The sequence below is a fragment of the Scyliorhinus canicula genome, chromosome 21 (genome assembly GCF_902713615.1).
Source record: "Scyliorhinus canicula chromosome 21, sScyCan1.1, whole genome shotgun sequence".
In the NCBI taxonomy this organism is placed as follows: domain Eukaryota; kingdom Metazoa; phylum Chordata; class Chondrichthyes; order Carcharhiniformes; family Scyliorhinidae; genus Scyliorhinus; species Scyliorhinus canicula.
The window spans coordinates 13,593,452-13,615,450 of NC_052166.1; the positions used below are offsets into that span (position 1 = coordinate 13,593,452).

The following is a 21,999-nucleotide window of genomic DNA, read 5'->3' on the forward strand; positions in this document are numbered from 1 at the left end:
GTAGCAGTTTGCTTACCTCCTCCATATCCAGCTGCGGCTGCAGGTTCAACTTTATACTCAGTAATACGGCCTGGGGATGAATGGAACAAACACATTCAGCATTTTAAAACAATGTCATTGATCAGTTTCTAATAAACAGTCAATATTGGAATGTACTTTGTTGAAAGTGGAGCTGCCAAGCATATTCTCCTTATTATGACAGTGTGGGTTGTGGACATGTGCGAGAGAGGCCCAGTAACGCAGTTCCATTCACTCCGTTCTGAATCAAGGCTGGGGAGTCAGAACACTAACGTGCGAGCAGAGGAACCAACATGTGCAGGAACTACCCGCAACCCCTGGGGCAACCAGCCCAGTGACTTGAATGAGCGTAGGATTCATAAGTTTGGGAAATGGAGGAACTTATTCATTTGTCCACTTTCTAATGCCGGTGGCTTATTAAGCTAAACATCATTGCTGCACTCACACTCTCGTTATACACCTCAGCTGAAACACTTTCGTTACTTTCCCCCTTGATAAAATCTTTGCCTTCACTGGTCACTGGAGATCACACTGACTTGTTAATTCCTATTTACACGAAAATGACCAAATCATCCAAAACCTTTTACTGAGATGAGTGTTCACTAGGAAATCAGGATCGACATCCAGAGTGACCCATCTCAGAAGCACCAAAATATTCCAGGCCCAGTGGCAGAATCAGGCATTTTGAAAGGATGGGAAACTCCAGCATCAAGTGTATAGAATCATAGAATTTACAGTGCAGATGGCAGTCATTCGGCCCATCGAGTCTGCATGGTCCCCACAAAGAGCACCCCACCCAAGGTCCACACCCCCACCCCATCCACACAACCCAGCAACCCCACCCAACACTGAGGGCAATTTTGGACACTAAGGCCAATTTATCATGGCCAATCCACCTAACCTGCACATCTTTGGACTGTGGGAGGAAACCGGAGCACCTGGAGGAAACCCACGCACACACAGGGAGAACGTGCAGACGCGGCACAGACAGTGACCCAAGCCGGGAATCGAACCTGGAGCTGTGAAGTAATTGTGCTAACCACAATACTACCGTGCTGTAAGTATCAGAGCAGCTAATAGCAGACAGTTTCTGCCTGAGAGAGTGAATCACAGCAGACAGTTCCTGTCAGAGAGAGTGAATCACAGCAGACAGTCCCTGTCTGTGAGCGAAGCACAGCAGACAGTCCCTGTCTGAGAGCGAAGCACACCAGACAGTTCCTGTTAGAGACAGCGACTCACAGCAGACAGTTCCTGTCTGGGGCGAAGCACAGCAGACAGTTCCTGTCTGGGAGCGAAGGACAGCAGACAGTTACTGACTGAGAGAGTGAATCACAGCAGACAGTTCCTGTCTGAGAGAGTGAATCACAGCAGACAGTTCCTGTCTGAGAGAGTGAATCACAGCAGACAGTTCCTGTCAGAGAGAGCGAATAACAGCAGACAGTTCCTGTCAGAGAGAGCGAATCACAGCAGACAGTTACTGTCTGAGAGAGCGAATCACAGCAGACAGTTCCTGTCTGAGAGAGTGAATCACAGCAGACAGTTCCTGTCTGAGAGAGTGAATCACAGCAGACAGTTCCTGTCTGAGAGAGTGAATCACAGCAGACAGTCCCTGTCTGAGAGAGGGAGTCACAGCAGACAGTTCCTGTCTGAGAGAGTGAATCACAGCAGACAGTCCCTGACAGAGAGCGAAGCACAGCAGACAGTCCCTGACAGAGGGTGAATCACAGCAGACAGTTCCTGTCTGAGAGCGAAGCACAGCAGACAGTCCCTGTCTGAGAGTGCGAAGCACAGCAGACAGTCCCTGTCTGAGAGAGCGAATCATAGCAGACAGTCCCTGACAGAGAGCGAAGCACAGCAGACAGTCCCTGTCTGAGAGTGAATCACAGCAGACAGTTCCTGTCGGAGAGCGAAGCACAGCAGACAGTCCCTGTCTGAGGGTGAATCACAGCAGACAGTCCCTGTCTGAGGGTGAATCACAGCTGACAGTCCCTGACAGAGAGCGAAGCACAGCAGACAGTCCCTGTTTTTAAGGTGAATCACAGCAGACAGTTCCTGTCGGAGAGCGAAGCACAGCAGACAGTCCCTGACAGAGAGCGAAGCACAGCAGACAGCCCCTGTCTGAGGGTGAATCACAGCAGACTGTCCCTGTCTGAGGGTGAATCACAGCAGACAGTTCCTGACAGAGAGCGAAGCACAGCAGACAGTCCCTGTCTGAGGGTGAATCACAGCAGACAGTCCCTGTCTGAGGGTGAATCACAGCAGACAGTTCCTGACAGAGAGCGAAGCACAGCAGACAGTCCCTGTCTGAGGGTGAATCACAGCAGACAGTCCCTGTCTGAGGGTGAATCACAGCAGGCAATTCCTGTCACGGAGAGCGAATCACAGATGACAGCGAGCGGGTGGGGGGTGGTTTCAGAGGCGCTGCGGTGTCTGGCGCCTCCCTTGCAGATGTCACCATCACGGGCCTCATCACCTCCCCCTTCCTTGGGGTGCCCGATGGCCCCCCGGCTACTACTTGGGACTGAGGTGCAGCCGGAGCGAGCAACAGGGCCGCAGCCGGCACCTGCTGTTGCCCCTCCTGGAGGCCCATTCTCGCCTCGACCAGCATTTCAATGCCCATGGCCACGTCCCTCAAACAGGGTGATAATGCCCCAGGAGCCTCTGTTCCTAACCAAGGCGAAGGCCTGTGGGTTGCTGGAGCAAGTGAATAACAGCAGTGACCAGAAGTCGATGTCAATGGAGCGATAATGCATAGCTCCGTCAGACAGAGTAACAATCGAGTGCTCCCTCAGACAGAGTGACAATGGAGTGCTCCCTCAGACAAAGTGAAAATGGAGAGCTCCCTCCGACAGAGTAACAATGGAGAGTTCCCTCAGACAGAGTGACAATGAAGTGCTCCCTCAGACAGAGTAACAATGGAGAGCTCCCTCAGACAGAGTGACAATGGAGTGCTCCCTCAGACAGAGTGACAATGGAGAGCTCCCTCAGACAGAGTGACAATGGAGAGCTCCCTCAGACAGAGTGACAATGGAGAGCTCCCTCAGACAGAGTGACAATGGAGAGCTCCCTCAGACAGAGTGACAATGGAGAGCTCCTTCAGACAGAGTGACAATGGAGAGCTCCCTCCGACAGTGACAATGAAGAGCTCCCTCAGACAGAGTGACAATGGAGAGCTCCCTCAGAGTGACAATGAGGAGCTCCCTCAGAGTGACAATGGAGAGCTCCCTCAGAGAGTGACAATGGAGAGCTCCCTTAGAGAGTGACAATGGAGAGCTCCCTCAGACAGAGTGACAATAGATAGAGAAATACAGCACAGAACAGGCCCTTCGGCCCACGATGTTGCGCCAAACTTTTGTCCTAGGTTAATCAAAGAATTTTCGACAATTTTTCATGGCCAATCCACCCAACCTGCACATCTTTGGACTGTGGGAAGAAACCGGAGTACCCGGAGGAAACCCATGCAGTCACGGGGAGGATGTGCAGACTCCACACAGACAGTGACCCAAGTCGAAATCGAACTTGGGACCCTGGAGCTGTGAAGCAATTGTGCTATCCACAATGCTACCGTGCTGCCCTTAAGAAGTTAACCTACACTCCATTATTCTACCCTAACCCATGTACCTATCCAATAGCCGCTTGAAGGTCCCTAACGTTTCCGACTCAACTACTTCCACAGGCAGTGCATTCCATGCCCCCACTACTCTCTGGGTAAAGAACCTACCTCTGACATCCCCTCTATATCTTCCACCATTTATCTTAAATTTATGTACTCCTGTAATGGTGTGTTCCACCCGGGGAAAAAGTCTCTGACTGTCTACTCTATCTATTCCCCTAATCATCTTATAAACCTCTATCAAGTCGCCCCTCATCCTTCTCCGTTCTAATGAGAAAAGGCCTAGCACCCTCAACCTTTCCTCGTATGACCTACTCTCCATTCCAGGCAACATCCTGGTAAATCTCCTTTGCACCTTTTCCAAAGCTTCCACATCCTTCCTAAAATGAGGTGACCAGAACTGCACACAGTACTCCAAATGTGGCCTGACCAAGGTTTTGTACAGCTGCATCATCACCTCACGGCTCTTAAATTCAATCCCTCTGCTAATAAACGCTAGCACACCATAGGCCTTCTTCACAGCTCTATCCACTTGAGTGGCAACTTTCAAAGAACAATGAACAGAGACCCCAAGATCTCTTTGCTCCTCCACATTGCCAAGAACCCTACCGTTAACCCTGTATTCCGCATTCATATTTGTCCTTCCAAAATGGACAACCTCACACTTGTCAGGGTTAAACTCCATCTGCCACTTCTCAGCCCAGCTCTGCATTCTATCTATGTCTCTTTGAAGCCGACAACAGCCTTCCTCACTATCCACAACTCCACCAATCTTCGTATCATCTGCAAATTTACTGACCCACCCTTCAACTCCCTCATCCAAGTCGTTAATGAAAATCACAAACAGCAGAGGACCCAGAACTGATCCCTGCGGTACACCACTGATAACTGGGCTCCAGGTTGAATATTTGCCATCCACCACCACTCTCTGTCTCCTATCGGTTAGCCAGTTTGTTATCCAACTGGTCAAATTTCCCACTATCCCATGCTTCCTTACTTTCTGCACAAGCCTACAATGGGGAACCTTATCAAATGCCTTACTAAAATCCATGTACACTACATCCACTGCTTTACCTTCATCCACATGCTTGGTCACCTCCTCAAAGAAGTCAATAAGACATTACATGACCTACCCCTCACAAATCCATGCTGACTATCCCTAATCAAGCAGTTCCTTTCCAGATGCTCAGAAATCCTATCCCTCAGTACCCTTTCCATTACTTTGCCTACCACCGAAGTAAGACTAACTGGCCTGTAATTCCCAGGGTTATCCCTATTCCCTTTTTTGAACAGGGGCACGACATTCGCCACTCTCCAACCCTCTGGTGCCACCCCTGTTGACAGCGAGGACAAAAAGATCATTGCCAACGGCTCTGCAATTTCATTTCTTGTTTCCCATAGAATCCTTGGATATATCCCGTCAGGCCCGGGGGACTTGTCTATCCTCAAGTTTTTCAAAACGCGCAACACATCTTCCTTCCTGACAAGTATCTCCTCGAGCTTATCAGTCCGTTTCACACAGTCCTCTCCAACAATATGGCCCCTCTCGTTTGTAAATACTGAAGAAAAGTACTCGTTCAAGACCTCTCCTATCTCTTCAGACTCAATACACAATCTCCCGCTACTGCCTTTCTGCAGCTGTTATACTATCTCTAATTAACAATGCCACCCCCCCCCCCCCCCCCCCCACCTCTTTTACCATCCTCCCTAATCTTGTTGAAACATCTATAACCAGGGACCTCCAACAACCATTTCTGCCCCTCTTCTATCCAAGTTTCTGTGATGGCCACCACATCGTAGTCCCAAGTACCGATCCATGCCTTAAGTTCACCCACCTTATTCCTGATGCTTCTTGCATTAAAGTATACACACTTCAACCCATCTCCTTGCCTGCAAGTACTCTCCTTTGTCAGTGTTCCCTTCCCCACTGCATCACTACACGCTTTGGCGTCCTGAATATCGGCTTCCTTAGTTGCTGGACTACAAATCCGGTTCCCATTCCCCTGCCAAATTAGTTTAAACCCTCCCGAAGAGTACTAGAAAACCTCCCCCCCAGGATATTGGTGCCCCTCTGGTTCAGATGCAACCCGTACTGCTTGTACAGGTCCCACCTTCCCCAGAATGCGCTCCAATTATCCAAATACCTGAAGCCCTCCCTCCTACACCATTCCTGCAGCCATGTGTTCAACTGCACTCTCTCCCTATTCCTAGCCTCGCTATCACGTGGGACCGGCAACAAACCAGAGATGACAACTCTGTCTGTCCTGGCCTTTAACTTCCAGCCTAACTCCCTAAACTTGTTTATTACCTCCACACCCTTTTTCCTACCTACGTCGTTGGTACCAATGTGCACCACTACTTCTGGCTGCTCACCCTCCCCCTTCAGGATGCTGAAGACACGATCCGAGACATCCCTGGCCCTGGCACCCGGGAGGCAACATACCTTTCGGGAGTCTCGCTCGCGACCACAGAATCTCCTATCTATTCCCCTAACCATTGAATCTCCTATTACTATTGCTGTTCTATGCTCCCCCCTTCCCTTCTGAGCCCCAGAGCCAGACTCAGTGCCAGAGACCTGGCCGCTGGGGCCTTCCCCCGGTCGGCCATCCCCCCCAACAGCATCCAAAACGGTATACTTGTTTTGAAGGGGAACGGCCACGAGGGATCCCTGCCCTGTCTGCCTGTTAGTTTTCTTTCCCCTGACTGTAACCCAGCTACTCTTGTCCAGTACCTTTGGTGTGGCTACCTCCCTGTAACTCTTCTCGATAACCCCCTCTGCCTCCCGGATGATCCGAAGTTCATCCAGCTCCAGCTCCAGTACCTTAACACGGTCTCTGAGGAGCTGGAGTTGGGTGCACTTCCCGCAGGTATAGTCAGCGGGGACACCAGTGGTTTCCCTCACCACCCACATCCTACAGGAGGAGCATGCAACTGCCCTAGCCTCCATCCCCTCTTAGTTTACAGAATTAGCTGCCCTGTAGACCAACTGGACCTCTGCCCTCTGACTCTGCTTCCAGTCAGCTGTACTCTAAACTCCAGGCTCCCTTCACGCTCTTTGATAAATATAGGAAATGAAATGTCAGGAGGACCTTATTCCATCCTCATCTAACTCCCTCAGTCACCAAACTCTCACTGTCGCACTCAAATGCCACAAGTTCAGCATTCTAGTGCAAACAAAGTCTGCACTGTAACTAGCTCCTATTTATGCTGTGCCTCTAGCCTCTGAAAAGTGGCCTAATGCAATTAACTAATTAACAAGCTCCAGCTGCAAGTAATTACAAGTAGAACCTTATTTAAAGCTGATTCAAATATTCACCTTCTTATAGACCAAACAGCAACTTTTAAGTTAATTAACTAAATAAAAGAAATACTAGACTTTAAATAAAAATGAACCCTTATCCTCCCTCAGTCACCAAACTCACTGTCGCACTCAAATGCCACAAGTTCAGCACTCTAGTGCAAAAAAAAACCCGACAGTGACAATGAAGAGCTCCCTCGGACAGAGTGACAATGGAGAGCTCCCTCAGACAGAGTGACAATGGAGTGCTCCCTCAGACAGAGTGACAATGGAGTGCTCCCTCAGACAGTGACAATGAAGAGCTCCCTCAGACAGAGCGACAATGGAGAGCTCCCTCCGACAGTGACAATGAAGAGCTCCCTCAGTCAGAGTGACAATGAAGAGCTCCCTCAGTCAGAGTGACAATGGAGAGCTCCCTCAGAGTGACAATGGAGAGCTCCCTCAGAGTGACAATGGAGAGCTCCCTCCGACAGTGATAATGAAGAGCTCCCTCAGACAGAGTGACAATGGAGAGCTCCCTCAGAGAGTGACAATGGAGAGCTCCCTCAGACAGAGTGACAATGGAGTGCTCCCTCAGACAGAGTGACAATGGTGAGCTCCCTCAGACAGTGACAATGAAGAGCTCCCTCAGACAGAGCGACAATTGATTGCTCCCTCAGACAGAGTGACTATGGAGTCCCTCAGACAGAGTGACTATGGAGTCCCTCAGACAGAGTGACAATGGAGAGCTCCCTCAGACAGAGTGACAATGGAGAGCTCCCTCAGACAGAGTGACAATGGAGAGCTCCCTCAGACAGAGTGACAATGGAGTGCTCCCTCAGACAGAGTGACAATGGAGTGCCTCAGACAGAGTGACAATGGAGAGCTCCCTCAGACAGAGTGACAATGGAGAGCTCCCTCAGACAGAGCGACAATGGAGTGCTCCCTCAGACAGAGTGACAATGGAGTGCCTCAGACAGTGACAATGGAGAGCTCCCTCGGACAGAGTGACAATGGAGAGTTCCCTCGGACAGAGTGACAATGGAGAGCTCCCTCAGACTGAGTGACAATGGAGAGCTCCCTCGTACAGAGTGACAATGGAGAGCTCCCTCAGACAGAGTGGCAATGGAGAGCTCCCTCAGACAGAGTGACAATGGTGAGCTCCCTCAGACAGAGTGACAATGGAGTGTTCCCTCAGACAGTGACAATGAAGAGCTCCCTCAGACAGAGCGACAATGGAGTGCTCCCTCAGACAGAGTGACTATGGAGTCCCTCAGACAGAGTGACAATGGAGAGCTCCCTCAGACAGAGTGACAATGGAGAGCTCCCTCAGACAGAGTGACAATGGAGAGCTCCCTCAGACAGAGTGACAATGGAGTGCTCCCTCAGACAGAGTGACAATGGAGTGCCTCAGACAGAGTGACAATGGAGAGCTCCCTCGTACAGAGTGACAATGGAGAGCTCCCTCAGACAGAGTGGCAATGGAGAGCTCCCTCAGACAGAGTGACAATGGTGAGCTCCCTCAGACAGAGTGACAATGGAGTGTTCCCTCAGACAGTGACAATGAAGAGCTCCCTCAGACAGAGCGACAATGGAGTGCTCCCTCAGACAGAGTGACTATGGAGTCCCTCAGACAGAGTGACAATGGAGAGCTCCCTCAGACAGAGTGACAATGGAGAGCTCCCTCAGACAGAGTGACAATGGAGAGCTCCCTCAGACAGTGACAATGGAGTGCCTCAGACAGAGTGACAATGGAGAGCTCCCTCAGACAGAGTGACAATGGAGTGCTCCCTCAGACAGAGTGACAATGGAGAGCTCCCTCAGACAGTGACAACGGAGGGCTCCCTCAGACAGAGTGACAATGGAGTGCTCCCTCAGACAGAGTGACAATGGAGAGCTCCCTCAGGCAGAGTGACAATGGAGAGCTCCCTCAGACAGAGTGACAATGGAGAGCTCCCTCAGACAGAATGACAATGGAGAGCTCCCTCAGACAGAGTGACAATGGAGAGCTCCCTCGGACAGAGTGACAATGGAGAGCTCCCTCCGACAGTGACAATGGAGAGCTCCCTCAGACAGAGTGACAATGGAGAGTTCCCTCGGACAGAGTGACAATGGAGAGTTCCCTCGGACAGAGTGACAATGGAGAGTTCCCTCAGACAGAGTGACAATGGAGAGTTCCCTCAGACAGTGACAATGAAGAGCTCCCTCAGACAGTGACAATGGAGTGCTCCCTCAGACAGAGTGACAATGGAGGGCTCCCTCAGACAGAGTGACAATGGAGGGCTCCCTCAGAGAGTGACAATGGAGAGCTCCCTCAGAGAGTGACAATGGAGTGCTCCCTCAGACAGAGTGACAATGGAGTGCTTCCTCAGACAGAGTGACAATGGAGAGCTCCCTCAGACAGAGTGATAATGGAGTGCCTCAGACAGTGACAATGGAGAGCTCCTTCGGACAGAGTGACAATGGAGAGCTCCCTCCGACAGCGACAATGGGGAGCTCCCTCAGACAGAGTGACAATGGAGAGTTCCCTCGGACAGAGTGACAATGGAGAGTTCCCTCGGACAGTGACAATGGAGTGCTCCCTCAGACAGAGTGACAATGGAGAGTTCGCTCAGACAGTGACAATGAAGAGCTCCCTCAGCCAGTGACAATGGAGTGCTCCCTCAGACAGAGTGACAATGGAGGGCTCCCTCAGACAGAGTGACAATGGAGAGCTCCCTCAGACAGAGTGACAATGGAGGGCTTCCTCAGACAGTGACAATGGAGAGCTCCCTCAGAGAGTGATAATGGAGAGCTCCCTCAGAGAGTGACAATGGAGTGCTCCCTCAGACAGAGTGACAATGGAGTGCTCCCTCAGACAGAGTGACAATGGAGAGCTCCCTCAGACAGAGTGATAATGGAGTGCCTCAGACAGAGTGACAATGGAGAGCTCCCTCAGACAGAGTGACAATGGAGAGCTCCCTCAGACAGAGTGACAATGGAGTGCCTCAGACAGAGTGACAATGGAGTGCCTCGGACAGAGTGACAATGGAGAGCTCCCTCAGACAGAGTGACAATGGAGAGCTCCCTCAGACAGTGACAACGGAGAGCTCCCTCAGACAGTGACAACGGAGAGCTCCCTCAGACAGTGACAATGGAGAGTTCCCTTGTGGATGTCTCTGTTCTACTTGTGTAGTTAAGCAATTACAGTCAACAAATGAGGTCAGAAGCTGGGTCAAGCGAAAAGAAGAAGAGGGTTTCACAAATGCAAGGAACAATTAAATTCCAGCAGAATGGGAGAACTACACAAAACAATCAAGAAATACAGAGAGAGTGACAGTAGTTTCAAAAGGGAAAAGTCAGTAAAGGGAATATGCAAGGGATAGTGGAAAAACTATAAAAGCTATTGTAAATCTATCAAGACACAGGAGTTTAAAGAAGAATGTGGATGTTAAAGAAATATGCTGCTGAAAGTATATTGAATAATAAAGAAATAGCTGTCTTAATAAATCAGTTCTGAAATCCTTTTTAGCTTTGAAGAGGACAAGATGAGAACGTGTGTGGGAATTAAGGATTATATCAAGAGGAGCTTAATGAATTTAATGTGTGAACAAAATTAATGGAGAAAACATTGATACTTAAGATGGACAAACCTCCAAGACTTGATGGTTTTCAACCCAGGATATTAAAAAAAAAGGAGATTGTAGAATTATTAGTCATCATTTTCCAAAATGCTCTAGATTCAGGAATTCTTACCTCTAGACCTGACAATTCTGATGTTCCCCTGGCCAGCCTCTCATTCTGCAACTCCCAAGAAACCAGAGAACACCCAAAACTCAGTGAAAGCCGAGATCCGGCCAACATAGTCCAGATCACACGAGTGAGCCCTGTGCTTGGTGACCTACATTGGCTCCCAGTTAAGCGAGGACATGCATTCCTCAAATTAAAAATTTTCACCTTGTTTTCAAATTGCTCCAAGGTCTCATCCCTCTCTATCACTGTAATCTACAACACTTAAGTTATCCCACATCTACGATCCCCCACTTCTTTTTTAATATAAATTTAACATACCCAATTTTTTTTTCCAATGAAGGGGCAATTTAGCGTGGCCAATCCTCCGAACCTGCACATCTTTGGGTTGTGGGAGTGAGACCACGCAGACAAGTGGAGAATGTGTAAACTCCACACGGACAGTGACCCGGGGCCGGGAACGAGCCCACATCCTCAGTGCCGTAGGCAACGGTGCTAACCACTGCTCCTTTGGGCAGCACAGTAGCATAGTGGTTAGCATAGTTGTTTCACAGCTCCAGGGTCCCAGGTTCGATTCCCAGCTGGGTCACTGCCCGTGTGAGCGTGGGTTTCCTCCGGGTCCTCCGGTTTCCTCCCACAGTCCAAAGATGTGCAGGTTAGGTGGATTGGCCATGCTAAATTGCCATTAGTGTCCAAAAAATGTTAAGTGGGGGTTACTGGGTTACGCGGATAGGGTAGATACATGGACTTCAGTCTTTGTAAGGGCTGGTGCAGACTCGATGGGCCGAATGGCCTCCTTCTGCACTGTAAATTCTATGATTCATGCCATCCATGAGTTCCTCCAATTCTGACCTCTTGACTATTTGCGATTTAAATCACTCCATTATTGGCCGGCATTGCGATTCTGCAGCCCAGACCCAAAACTCTGGGATTCCCTCCCATAACCTTTCGACCTCTTGTGTTATAAATTCAGAAGTTGCAGGAGCAGAATTAGGACATTTGGCCCATCGAGTCTGCTCCACCACTCGATCATAGCTCGTATCATCCGGGCTTTATACTCCACTGTACTGACTTCCGGCAGCGCACGCAGACGGAGTGGTCGCGCTGGAGAGTGGCTACCGCCGGTTGGGAGCATTTTGGTGTTTTCCGGGGCTTTCCCCGTGGTTTCACCGGTCGCGATTTCTTCGGCTGTTGGGGCCTGAGGGATGGCCACCGGGTCGGGCAGGTTTGGAGTCGGGGTTGGGGAAAAAAAACGGCCGTGAAAAAAGTGGTTAATGAAAGTCCGCCAGGGAATGTCTGCACAGGCCCTCCAAGCCTACGCCGATCCAGATCCTCTATCTAAAACTGTCGCCTATTTTCTAAGGATCTGTATCCCCCTGCTCCCTGCCCATTCATGTATCTGTCTAGATACATCTTAAATGACGCTATCGTGCCCACCTCTACCACCACCGCTGGCAATGCGTTTCGGGCACCCACTACCCTCTGCGTAAAGAACTTTCCACGCATATCTCCATTAAACTTTTCCCCTCTCACCTTGAACTCGTGAACCCCCTCTGGGAAAAAGCTTCTTGCTATCCACCCTGTCTATACCTCTCATGATTTTGTAGACCTCAATGAGATCCCCCCTCAACCTCCGTCTTTCTAATGAAAATAATCCTAATCTACTCAACCTCTCTTCATAGCTAGCACCCTCTATACCAGGCAACATCCTGGTGAACCTCCTCTGCACCCTCTCCAAAGCATCCACATCCTTCTGGTAATGTGGCGACCAGAACTGCACGCAGCAAATGTGGCTGAACCAAAGTCGTAATATGACCTGCCAACTCTTGTACTCAATACCCCTTCCGATGAAGGAACGCATGCCGTATGCCTTCTTGACCATTCTATCGACCTGCGCAGCCACCTTCAGGGTGCAACTGACCCAAACACCCAGATCTCTCTGTACATCATTTTTCCCCAGGGCTTTTTCATTTACCGTATAGTTCACTCTTGAATTGAATCTTCCAAAATGCATCACCTCACATTTGCCCGGATTGAACTCCATCTGCCATTTCTCCACCCAACTCTCCAATCTGTCGATATTCTGCTGTATTCTCTAACAGTCTCCTTCACTGTCTGCTACTCCACCAATCTTAGTGTCATCTGCAAACTTGCTAATCAGACCACCTATACCTTCCTCCAGATCATTTATGTATATCACAAACAATAGTGGTCCCAGTACAGATCCCTGTGGAACACCACTGGACACAGTTCTCCATTTTGAGAAACTCCTTTCCACTACTACTCTCTGTCTCCTGTTGCCCAGCCAGTTCTTTATCCATCTAGCTAGTACACCCTGGACCCCATGAGACTTCACTTTCTCCATCAGCCTACCATGGGGAACCTTATCAAATGCCTTACTGAAGTCCATGTATATGACATCTACAGCCCTTCCCTCATCAATCAATTGTGTCACTTCCTCAAAGAATTCTATTAAGTTGGTAAGACATGACCTTCCCTGCACAAAACCATGTTGCCTATCACTGATAAGCCCATTTTCTTCCAAATGGGAATAGATCCTATCCCTCAGTATCTCCTCCAGCAGCTTCCCTACCACTGATGTCAGGCTCACCGGTCTATAATTACCTGGATTATCCCTGCTACCCTTCTTAAACAAGGGGACAACATTAACAATTCTCCAGGCCTCTGGTACCTCACCCATGTTCAAGAATGCTGCAAAGATATCGGTTAAGGCCCCAGCTATTTCCTCTCTCACTTCCCTCAGTAACCTGGGATAAATCCCATCCGGACCTGGGGACTTGTCCACCTTAATGCCTTTCAGAATACCCAACACAGCCTCCCTCCTTATGCCGACTTGACCTTGAGTAATCAAACATCTATCCCCAACCTCAACATCCGTCATGTACCTCTCCTCGGTGAATACCGATGCAAAGTACTCGTTAAGAATCTCACCCATTTTCTCTGACTTCACGAATAATTAGGAGACCGGAAGTCTCAGAGGGATTTGGATAGGTTAAGTGAATGGGCTAGGGTCTGGCAGGTGGAGTACAAAGTTGACAAATGTGAGGTTATCCATTTTGGTAGGAATAACAGCAAAAGGGATTATTATTTAAATGATAAAATATTAAAACATGCTGCTGTGCAGAGAGACCTGAGTGTGCTAGTGCATGAGTCGCAAAACGTTGGGTTACAGGTGCAACAGGTGATTAAGAAGGCAAATTGAATTTTGTTCTTCATTGCTAGAGGGATGGAGTTTAAGACTAGGGAGGTTATGCTGCAATTGTATAAGGTGTTAGCGAGGCCACACCTGGAGTATTGAGTTCAGTCTCCTTACCTGAGAAAGGATGTACGGGCGCTGGAGGGTGTGCCGAGAAGATTCAGTAGGTTAATCCCAGAGCTGAAGGGGTTGGATTACGAGGAGAGGTTGAGTAGTCTGGGACTGTACTCGTAGGAATTTAGAAGGATGAGGGGAGATTTTAAGATAGAGGTAGATAGTTTTTGAAGAATAAAGGGATTAAGGGTTATGGTGTTCTTGCCGGAAAGTGGAGCTGAGTCCACAAAAGATCAGCCACAATCTCATTGAATGGCGGAGCAGGCTCGAGGGGCCAGATGGCCTACTCCTCCTCTTAGTTCTTATATTTCTTATGTTTCTTATAACTTTCCTCCTTTGTCCTTGAGTGGGCCACCTCTTTCTCTCGTTACCCTCTTGCTCCTTACATATGAATAAAAGGCCTTTGGGATTTTCCTTAACCCTGTTTGCTAAAGATAATTCATGACCCCTTTTAGCCCTCTTGATTCCTCATTTCAGATTGGTCCTACATTCCCGATTATCTTCCAAAGCTTCGTCTGTATTCAGTCGCCTAGACCTTATGGAAGCTCCCGTTTTCCTCTCAGCTAGTCTCACAATTTCACCAGTCATCCATGGTTCCCTAATCTTGCCATTTCTATCCCTCATTTTCAAAGGGACATGTCTGTCCTGCACTCTAATCAACCTCTCTTTAAAAGCCTCCCACATATCAAATCTGGATTTACCTTCAAACAGCTCCTCCCAATCCACATTCCCCAGCTCCTGCCGAACTTTGGTAGAGTTGGCCTTCCCCAATTTAACACTCTTCCTTTGGGACCACTCTCATCTTTGTCCATTAGTATTGTAAAATTTGCGGAATTGTGATCGCTATTCCCAAAGTAATCCCCGACTGAAACTTCAACCACCTGGCCGGGCTAATTCCCCAATACCAGGTCCCGTATGGACCCTTCCCGAGTTGGACTATTCACATACTGCTCCAGAAAACCCTCCTGGATGCTCCTTACAAATTCTGCTCCATCTAGACCTCTGACACTACGTGCCTCCCAGTCAATGTTTACATATAATCTGCCCAGTAATAACAAAAGGAATAAAACTGGAGATGTTAAGATTCAAAACAGAGGTAAAAAAACCAACATAAGTGTACTTTACCTGAATGCTCGTAGTATTCGGAATAAAGTAAATGAGTTGGTGGCACAAATCATCGTAAATGACTATGATTTAGTGGCCATTACCGAAACATGGTTAAAGGATGGTCACGACTGGGAGTTAAATATCCGAGGGTATCAAACTATTCGGAAGGACAGAGTGGATGGTAAGGGAGGTGGTGTTGCTCTGTTATTTAAGGATGACATCCGGGCAATAGTAAGGGATGACATCGGTGCTATGGAGGATAAGGTTGAATCCATTTGGGTGGAAATCAGAAATAGTAAGGCGAAAAAGTCACTGATAGGAGTAGTCGATCGGCCACCAAATAGTAACGAGATGGTGGGGCAGGCAATAAACAAAGAAATAACTGATGCATGTAGAAATGGTACAGCAGTTATCATGGGGGATTTTAATCTACATGTCGATTGGTTTAACCAGGTCGGTCAAGGCAACCGTGAGGAGGAGTTTATAGAATGTATCCGCGATAGTTTCCAAGAACAGTATGTAATGGAACCTACGAGGGAACAAGCGGTCCTAGATCTTGTCCTGTGTAATGAGACAGGATTGATTCATGATCTCATAGTTAGGGATCCTCTCGGAAGGAGCGATCACAATATGGTCGAATTTAAAATACAGATGGAGGGTGAGAAAGTAAAATCAAATACTAGTGTTTTGTGTTTAAACAAAGGAGATTACAAGGGGACGAGAGACGAACTAGCTAAGGTAGACTGGGAGCTAAGACTTTATGGTGGAACAGTTGAGGAACAGTGGAGAACCTTCCAAGCGATTTTTCACAGTGCTCAGCAAAGGTTTATACCAACAAAAAGGAAGGACGGAAGAAAGAGGGAAAATCGACCGTGGATATCTAAGGAAATAAGGGAGAGTATCAAATTGAAGGAAAAATCATATAAAGTGGCAAAGATTGCTGGGAGATTAGAGGACTGGGAAATCTTTAGGGGGCAACAGAAAGCTACTAAAAAAGCTATAAAGAAGAGTAAGATAGAGTATGAGAGTAAGCTTGCTCAGAATATAAAAACAGACAGTAAAAGTTTTTACAAATATATAAGACAAAAAAGAGTGGCTAAGGTAAATATTGGTCCTTTAGAGGATGAGAAGGGAGTTTTAATAATGGGAAATGAGGAAATGGCTGAGGAACTGAACAGGTTTTTTGGGTCGGTCTTCACAGTGGAAGACACAAATAACATGCCAGCGACTGATAGAAATGAGGCTATGACAGGTGAGGACCTTGAGAGGATTGTTATCACTAAGGAGGGAGTGATGGGCAAGCTAATGGGGCTAAAGGTAGACAAGTCTCCTGGCCCTGATGGAATGCATCCCAGAGTGCTAAAAGAGATGGTTAGGGAAATTGCAGATGCACTAGTGATAATTTACCGAAATTCACTAGACTCTGGGGTGGTCCCGGTGGATTGGAAATTAGCAAACGTGACGCCACTGTTTAAAAAAGGAGGTAGGCAGAAAGCAGGAAATTATAGGCCAGTGAGTTTAACTTCGGTAATAGGGAAGATGCTGGAATCTATCATCAAGGAAGAAATTGCGAGGCATCTGGATAGAAATTGTCCCATTGGGCAGACGCAGCATGGGTTCGTAAAAGGCAGGTCGTGCCTAACTAATTTAGTGGAATTTTTTGAGGACATTACCAGTGCAGTAGATAACGGGGAGCCGATGGATGTGGTATATCTGGATTTCCAGAAAGCCTTTGACAAGGTGCCACACAAAAGGTTGCTGCATAAGATAAAGATGCATGGCATTAAGGGTAAAGTAGTAGCATGGATAGAGGATTGGTTAATTAATAGAAAGCAAAGAGTTGGGATAAATGGGTGTTTCTCTGGTTGGCAATCAGTAGCTAGTGGTGTCCCTCAGGGATCCGTGTTGGGCCCACAATTGTTCACAATTTACATTGATGATTTGGAGTTGGGGACCAAGGGCAATGTGTCCAAGTTTGCAGATGACACTAAGATGAGTGGTAAAGCGAAAAGTGCAGAGGATACTGGAAGTCTGCAGAGGGATTTGGATAGGTTAAGTGAATGGGCTCGGGTCTGGCAGATGGAATACAATGTTGACAAATGTGAGGTTATCCATTTTGGTAGGAATAACATCAAACGGGATTATTATTTAAACGATAAAATATTAAAGCATGCCGCTGTTCAGAGAGACTTGGGTGTGCTAGTGCATGAGTCACAGAAGGTTGGTTTACAAGTGCAACAGGTGATTAAGAAGGCAAATGGAATTTTGTCCTTCATTGCTAGAGGGATGGAGTTTAAGACTAGGGAGGTTATGTTGCAATTGTATAAGGTGTTAGTGCGGCCACACCTGGAGTATTGTGTTCAGTTTTGGTCTCCTTACTTGAGAAAGGACGTACTGGCGCTGGAGGGTGTGCAGAGGAGATTCACTAGGTTAATCCCAGAGCTAAAGGGGTTGGATTATGAGGAGAGGTTGAGTAGACTGGGACTGTACTCGTTGGAATTTAGGAGGATGAGGGGGGATCTTATAGAAACATTTAAAATTATGAAGGGAATAGATAGGATAGATGCGGGCAGGTTGTTTCCACTGGCGGGTGACAGCAGAACTAGGGGGCATAGCCTCAAAATAAGGGGAAGTAGATTTAGAACTGAGTTTAGGAGGAACTTCTTCACCCAAAGGGTTGTGAATCTATGGAATTCCTTGCCCAGTGAAGCAGTTGAGGCTCCTTCATTACATGTTTTTAAGGTAAAGATAGATAGTTTTTTGAAGAATAAAGGGATTAAGGGTTATGGTGTTCGGGCCGGAAAGTGGAGCTGAGTCCACAAAAGATCAGCCATGATCTAATTGAATGGCGGAGCAGGCTCGAGGGGCCAGATGGCCTACTCCTGCTCCTAGTTCTTATGTTCTTATGTTTACATATTTGTACCTCTATCTCACACTCGCTGTTGTTAGGTCTGTTGGACAGCCCCAACATTGTTACCGCACCCTTCCTATTTCTGAGCTCTTCCCATATCGGCTCACTCCTCGATTCCTCCATAGTGCCCTCCTTGAGCACAGCTGTGATATCCTCTCTGACCAGTAATGCAAGTCCTCCACCCCATTTACCTCCCTCTCTATCCCACCTGAAGCATCAATATCCTGGGATATTTAGTTGCCAATCATGACCTTCCCTCAAACAAGTCTCAGTAATCGCAATAACATCATACTCCCAGGTACTAATCCAAACCCTAAGTTCATTTGCCTTACCTGCTACACTTCTTGCATTAAAACAAATGCACCTCAGACCACCAGTCCCTTTGCGTTCAATCTGCTCCCTGCCTACTCTTCCCCTTAGTCACGCTGACTTCACGATCTAGTTCCTTATAGGCTTTAGTTACTACCTCCTTACTGTCCACTAACGTCCTCATTTGGTTCCCATCCCCCTGCCACATTAGTTTAAATCCACCCCCAAAAGCAAAAGCACCCCCAAGGACATTGGTTCCAGTCCGGCCCAGGTGTAGACCGTCCAATTTGTAGTAGTCCCACCTCCCCCAGAACCGGTCCCAATGTTCCAAAAATCTGAACCCTTCCCTCCTGCACCTTCTCTCAAGCCACGCATTCATCCTGCCTATTCTTTCATTTCTACTCTGACTACCCCGGGGTACTGGTAGCAATCCTGAGATTACTACCTCTGAGGTGCGACTTTTTAAACTGGCTCCTAACTCCCTAAATTCTGCTTGTAGGACCTCATCCCGTTTTTTACCTATTTCATTGGTGCCTATATGCACCACGACAACTGGCTGTTCACCCTCCCTCTTCAGAATGTTCTGCAGCCGATCTGAGACATCCCTGACCCATGTACCTGGGAGGCAACTTACCATTCGGGAGTCTCGTTTTCGACCACAGAACTGCCTATCTTCTCCCCTTTCAATTGAATCCCCTATTATAATAGCCCTTCCATTTTTTTTTCCAGCCATTCTGTACAGCAGAGCCAGCTACGGTGCCATGAACCTGGCTACTGCTGCCTTCCCCTGGTGAGCCACACCCCAACAGTATCCAAAACGGTATACCTGTTTTGGAGGGAGATGACCGCAGGGGACACCTGCATTGCCTTCATGCTTTTTCTCTGCAATTTGGTCACCCATTCCCTTTCTCCCTCAGCAATCCTGATCTGTGGTGTGACCAATTCGCTAAACGTGCTATTCACGACCACCTCAGCATCGCGGATGCTCCAAAGTGAGTCAATCCGCAGCTCCAGAGCCGTCATGCGGTCTAACAAGAGCTGCAGCTGGACACACTTCCCGCACGTGAAGGAGTCAAGGACATCAGCCAAGTCCCTGAGCTCCCACAGTGAGCAAGAGGAGCATAACACGGGTCCGAGGGCTCCTGCCATTTTTAATCCTAAACTTAACTTAGTCCAACTATAATATCAAATAATAGACAAATGAAAAAGGAAAAAAAAAGAAAAATTGTTACCAATCACACGATTAAAAAAAAAAGTAGAAAAACTTTACCTTATCAACACAGCTCAGGGAAAAGGAAAACTACTTACCACTCACCAGCTTACCTGCTGGCTGTGACGTCACAATCAACTTCTTGACAACAGCTTCTCCAAAAACCACCTTCTGGATACAGTGTCCGCAATGCACTAATACAAATTTTCCCTGCAACAGCCAATCAGCAGCTCCGCTCTGCTGCCCTCTGTTGGATGCTTGCCTTCACTTGAACACAGAGGGTGTCCTGCTCAGGTACACCTTCTGGATACAGTGACCGCAATGCACTGATGCAAATTTTCACCACGACAGCCAATCAGCAGCTCCGCTCTGCTGCCCTCTGCTGGATGACATAGAACATTACAGCGCAGTGCAGGCCCTTTGGCCCTCGATGTTGCACCAAACTGTGATACCAATCTAAAGACCATCTACACTATTCCATTATCATCCATATGTTTATCCAATGATCATTTAAATGCCCTTAATGTTGGACAGTCCACTACTGTTGCAGGCAGTGCATTCCACGTCCTTACTACTCTGAGTAAAAAACCTACATCTGACATCTGTCCTATATCTATCTCCCCTCAATATAAAGCTATGTCCCCTCGTGCGAGCCATCACCGTCCGAGGATGATAAGGCGCAAGAGGGTAACTAGAGAAAGGATTGGCCCACTCAAAGACAAAAGAGGGAATTTATGCTTGGACTCAGAGGAAATGGGTGAGATTCTTAATGAGTACTTTGCATCGGTATTCACAAAGGAGAGGGACAAGACGGATGTTGAGGCTAGGGATGGATGTTTAAATACTCTAGGTCAAGTTGTCATACGGAAGGGGGAAGTTTTGGGTATTCTAAAAGACATTAAGGTGGACAAGTCCCCAGGATCTATCCCAGGTTACTGAGGGAAGTGAGGGCTGAAATAGCTGGGGCCTTAACAGATATGTTTGCAGCATCCTTGAGCACGGGTGAGGTCCTGGAGGACTGGGGAATTGCTAATGTGTCCCTTTGTTTAAAAAGGGTAGCAGGGATAATCCAGGGAATTATAGACCTGTGAGCTTGACGTCAGTGGTAGGCAAACTGTTAGAGAAGATACTGAGGGATAGGATCTATTCACATCTGGAAGAAAATAGACTAGTGATAGGCAGCATGGTTTTGTGCAGGGAAGGTCATGTCTTACAAACCTAATAGAATTTTTTGAAGAAGTGACAAAGTTAATTGATGAGGGAAGGGCTGTAGATGTCATATACATGGACTTTAGTAAGGCGTTTGATAAGGTTTCCCATGGCAGGTTGATGGAAAAAGTGAAGTCGTATGGGTTCAGGGTGTACTAGCTAGATGGATAAAGAACAGTCAGAGAATACAACAAAATATAGATGGATTGGAGAGTTGGGCAGAGAAATGGCAGATGGAGTTCAATCCAGGCAAATGCGAGGTGATGCATTTTGGAAGATCAAATTCAAGAGCGGACTATATGGTCAATGGAAGGGTCTTGGGGAAAATTGATATACAGAGAGATCTGGGAGTTCAGGTCCATTGTACCCTGAAGGTGGCAACGCAGGTTGATAGAGTGGTCAAGAAGGCATTCAGCATGCTTGCTTTCATCGGACGGGGTATTGAGTACAAGAGTTGGCAGGTCATGTTACAGTTGTATAGGACTTTGGTTAGGCCACATTTGGAATACTGCGTGCAGTTCTGGTCGCTACATTACCAGAAGGATGTGGATGCTTTGGAGAGGGTGCAGAGGAGGTTCACCAGGATGTTGCCTGGTATGGAGGGTGCTAGCTATGAAGAAAGGTTGAATAGATTAAGATTGTTTTCGTTGGAAAGACGGAGGTTGAGGGGGGACCTAATTGAGGTCTACAAAATTTAGAGAGGTATGGACAGGGTGGATAGCAACAAGCTTTTCCCAAGAGTGCGGGTGTCAGTTACAAGGGGTCACAATTTCAAGGTGAGAGGGGGAAAGTTTAAGGGAGATGTGAGTGTAAAGTTTTTTACGCAGAGGGTGGTGGGTGCCTGGAATGCTTTACCAGCGGAGGTGGTAGAGGCGGGCACGATAGCATCATTTAAGAGGCATCTAGACAGGTATATGAACGGGCGGGAACAGAGGGAAGTAGACCTTGGAAAATAGGAGACAGGTTTAGATAAAGGATCTAGATAGGCACAGGCTGGGAGGGCCGAAGGGCCTGTTCCTGTGCTGTCATTTTCTTTGTTCTTTGTTCTCTTTGAAAAAGGCTCTCACTGCCACCCTATCTAATCCTCTGATCATCTTGTATGCCTCTATTAAGCCACCTCTTAATCTTCTTCTCTCTAATGAAAACAGCCTCAGCCTTTCCTCATAGGATCTTCCCTCCATACCAGGCAACATCCTGGTAAATCTCCTCTGCACCCTTTCCAATGCTTCCACATCCTTCCTATAATGGGGCGACCAGAACTGCACGCAATACTCCAAATGCAGCC

General features: G+C 47.8%; 1 protein-coding gene across 3 annotated transcripts in view; it reads right to left on the reverse strand.

Moving 5' to 3' along the window:
- exd3 (exonuclease 3'-5' domain containing 3) overlaps positions 1-21,999 on the reverse strand; it is a 617,516-nt gene that overhangs the window by 352,186 nt on the left and 243,331 nt on the right. For all 3 annotated transcript variants that reach the window (XM_038781915.1, XM_038781916.1, XM_038781914.1), the window contains one exon: positions 17-70. In XM_038781915.1, coding sequence (XP_038637843.1) covers positions 17-70 — 54 coding nt within the window. The remainder of the gene's footprint in view (positions 1-16; positions 71-21,999) is intronic.